Source organism: Rhagoletis zephyria, unplaced genomic scaffold (genome assembly GCF_001687245.7).
Source record: "Rhagoletis zephyria isolate East Lansing unplaced genomic scaffold, Rhagoletis_zephyria_1.1 Rzeph_scaffold_36762, whole genome shotgun sequence".
Classification (NCBI taxonomy): domain Eukaryota; kingdom Metazoa; phylum Arthropoda; class Insecta; order Diptera; family Tephritidae; genus Rhagoletis; species Rhagoletis zephyria.
This window is the reverse complement of record NW_016193817.1, coordinates 1-3,233: the sequence shown is the minus strand read 5'-3', so window position 1 is coordinate 3,233 and position 3,233 is coordinate 1. Positions and strand designations below refer to the sequence as shown.

Genomic DNA, 3,233 nt, shown 5'->3' with positions numbered 1-3,233 from the left:
GCGTTACGCGCCCAACGCGCTGGTGGAGTGAAATATTTTAGTGTTATGAAATATTTGAGACGCTAGTTATTTGAGTTCCATACTTTCCAATTAGATACGGCTCCCTTGCGTTGCTTAGCTCTTGTCTTCGCCTTACTTTTGATGACCATTACGCCACGCACCTCATAGCCGGAGTCATCGATCGGCCCCAGTGGTATTGAGTAAGCTTCAAGATAATTTTTAGCGTCGGCTTGTGGCACTGCGCGTTCCAATGTGACCACGATTTTTGCCCACTAAAAGGTGTGACCTTAAGTTTCATTAAGGTTTTAATTGTTTTGAAAATTTAATTTTTACCTGCTTCATCCACTCCTTCTCGGATCGTTCAATAACTTGTGCATAAGTATTACCCATCATGGCGATTAACATATTTAACAAGAGTATCGGCACAAATATCATAAAAATTACAAATACCGTCTTCGATAAATTCGGATAGGTTGTGTTATTCAAATCCGGATACTGTATGATTGAAAAACCAAATGAAAATTAGAATATTCAAGCCATACATAGTAGGTGAGTACGTAAATGTTTTTTTCGAAATATTTAGCAATAAGGAGACCTTAGATATCGCGGCACAATAAAATTTAGCTACGTACATTTCCAGTTGCTTTTAAGTTCGTTGCAAAAGAACTATTTCCAAGTATAATGCAGACTCTTGCGTCAAGTAAAAATAACTTTATTTTACATATATATGCACATTAGGGTGGTTCGACACTTTTTTCCAGCCATGTCCCCCCAAAAAACATACAAATGTCAAAAATGATGGAATGAAAAATTACCTTCAACTCAAAACCGTGCTTCAAAAGTAAGGTTTTGGAATTGTTTTCTGTTTCTGAACCAAAACAGTTTCAAATGCGGTTTTTTTTTGTTTCTGCGACCATGGAAATGGTTTCTTTGACGGAAGAACGGCAAAAATAGGTACTTAGAAATTTTAAAAAGTTCACTGCTTTAAGTCAAAAAAGTTCTACCCCGAACTAGTCTCAAAATTTCCCTGAAGTAGTCCTGAAGTGGTTCTAAAAAAAAGTCGTGAACTTGTCCCGAAATGATTTCGAACAAGACTTAAAACGGTCTCAAAGTGGGACCTTACTAGTCCCAAAATGATTCCAAACTATACCCGAAATGCTCCTAAGCTAGTACCGAAATAATCCTGAACTATTTCCGAAACGAACCCTAAATAGTCCTGCAAAAGTCTTGATCTAGTTTCAAATGGATTTTAACTGGAAATTATGCCGAGCCAGCCCTTAGATACCCCTGAACAGGCCGCGAAACTTGTACGAAATTTTTCTCGAAAAGATCTTGAAATGGTCCCAAAGCGGGAGACTAATAAGGATTAATCTCAAAATCTCGAACTAGTACCAAAATGATACTTAAATAGTCCAGAAATAGTCCTGAACTAGGTTCGAAATGGTCCAGAACTAATGCTTAAATATTTCTCAAATATTTAGGCGTGAACTAGGCCCGAAATGGGCCTGAAATAGTGCACAACAGGTCCCGAAATGATCTCGAAACGACCTTAACCTAGTCGTGAGCTAATCCAAAAATTTGCGTATCTACGCAAAGAGGCAATTACAGGTTTTCTGCTGGGTTAACACAAATTTTATCCATACCGAGAGCCAAGATACGATTTTGGAATTCAGAATGTCGAAATACGTAAACAAATTTTGGCACTTTAGACAAAAATGTAGTCAAAAATTACAATTTAGATACTGAATCCTTCGTGGGTCTACTTTTTTTTTTTGAATTATTACACTCTTGTTCGATATGTGGGATATGTGTTCGCCCGTTTTGGTACTGAAAATGCAAGGCAATAAATTGGCTGTATAGCCTCCATTTTGTATGTAATCGCTAATGCAATGTTTTTTATACTTCATTACTCCCTTTTAATTAGAAACTCTATACAATTTAGGCATTTTTTCCGGCCGCTATAGTAGTGTTACCCCTTAAGAAATATGGACGCACCAATCGATATCACAACAAGCTTACATTATAATCACCAAGTGTTGTTTGAAATAAAGCCATCCAAGTACTCGGAAAGGTGTTGAACATAGTCGATTGAATCTGCGGATGACCCTTGTAAAGAAAGTAGAATGCTTGTGAAAAGCCACAGAGTACAATGGAGTAGATAATGCCAAAAGTGAACATATCTCCCGTAATCATGGAATAGATCATTGTAACAAATGGGCCAGTGAGACGAATGGCTCTAAAAGGATAACCAAAATTAGAAAATAAAAAATAAAATTTATTGGTAAGGCCACAAGCTCACCCAGCAAAAAACATGAGCAAAAACCAGCTACCTGGTACAGCAAATATGAGTATAGCCTCCTCCGTGTCCGTATCGCCCATCAGACGACAAGGTATGCATGCCAATATTAACAGATTTGATACTAGAAAAATGGCCTTGGCCGGAGCATGGGTCTGAAAAGATGGAGAATGGATATGGCGAAACAGAGTGTAAATAATAGTGGCAAAAAAAGAAAAAATTTTCCGCAAGTTCAGCCTACCAATTGTTTAAGAAAAGCCGGAAGTCCTTGGTTTTTAATCTCATCCCCTTGCTGGAAAACGACGTAGCTCAATACGCCGACAATGGTTGCAAACTCAGCACAATAGCGCGCAATAGTCTGCACATCGTACTCCTCATCTTCCGTCTCCTCAGCGAGCTCAACTGCTTTTGAGCCCTTAGAAGCACCGTTCGTAAGCGCTGTCTCATCCTCGTCATCGTCCGCTACATGAGCAGGACGCATGTAAACCGAAACAGATAGGCAAACCAAATGTATTGTCAGGATTAGCAGACGTTTTAGAAACTGATTTTGAGCGAAAGTCTTCCATTTCTCTTCTAGCAAACGTTGAATGATACCACCGTCCAGCATGTCCAAATGCTCCTCCTTGGTGCCATTCAATATGATGAAGAGAGCAGAGTTCCAGTCTGTTAGGACAAGAATCAAAATTTGTACCTTTAAAGTGAGTAGATAAATATTGCGTTATGCACTCACTTGTGCGTCCATCTGGCAACAAAGTATCCAAGGCGTTGAGCGGATAGCCAGAGCAGGTAATGTTGCTGTAACGCCAGAACTCACGCGCCGATAGCTCCAACATCTCACGAAAGACCTCAGCGCGTCCGAGTTTGCAAGCCAATGTCAACGGTGTGAGACCACTATGATTGGCTATGCCATTCTTGGCCGGCGTTTTTGGATGACGCA

The 3,233-nt window shown here is 39.6% G+C and overlaps 1 protein-coding gene across 1 annotated transcript; it reads right to left on the bottom strand.

Moving 5' to 3' along the window:
* Positions 1–7: 7 nt before the first annotated feature.
* LOC108354523 (transient receptor potential cation channel subfamily V member 6-like) lies at positions 8–3,228 on the bottom strand (the record flags this gene model as incomplete). The annotated part of the gene is made up of 7 exons (XM_017605704.1): positions 8–19; positions 84–272; positions 334–495; positions 2,020–2,236; positions 2,300–2,451; positions 2,538–2,959; positions 3,027–3,228. Coding segments are annotated over 7 exons (1,356 nt in total), but the record flags the coding sequence as incomplete, so codon positions are not given.
* Between the last annotated feature and the right edge of the window lie 5 nt (positions 3,229–3,233).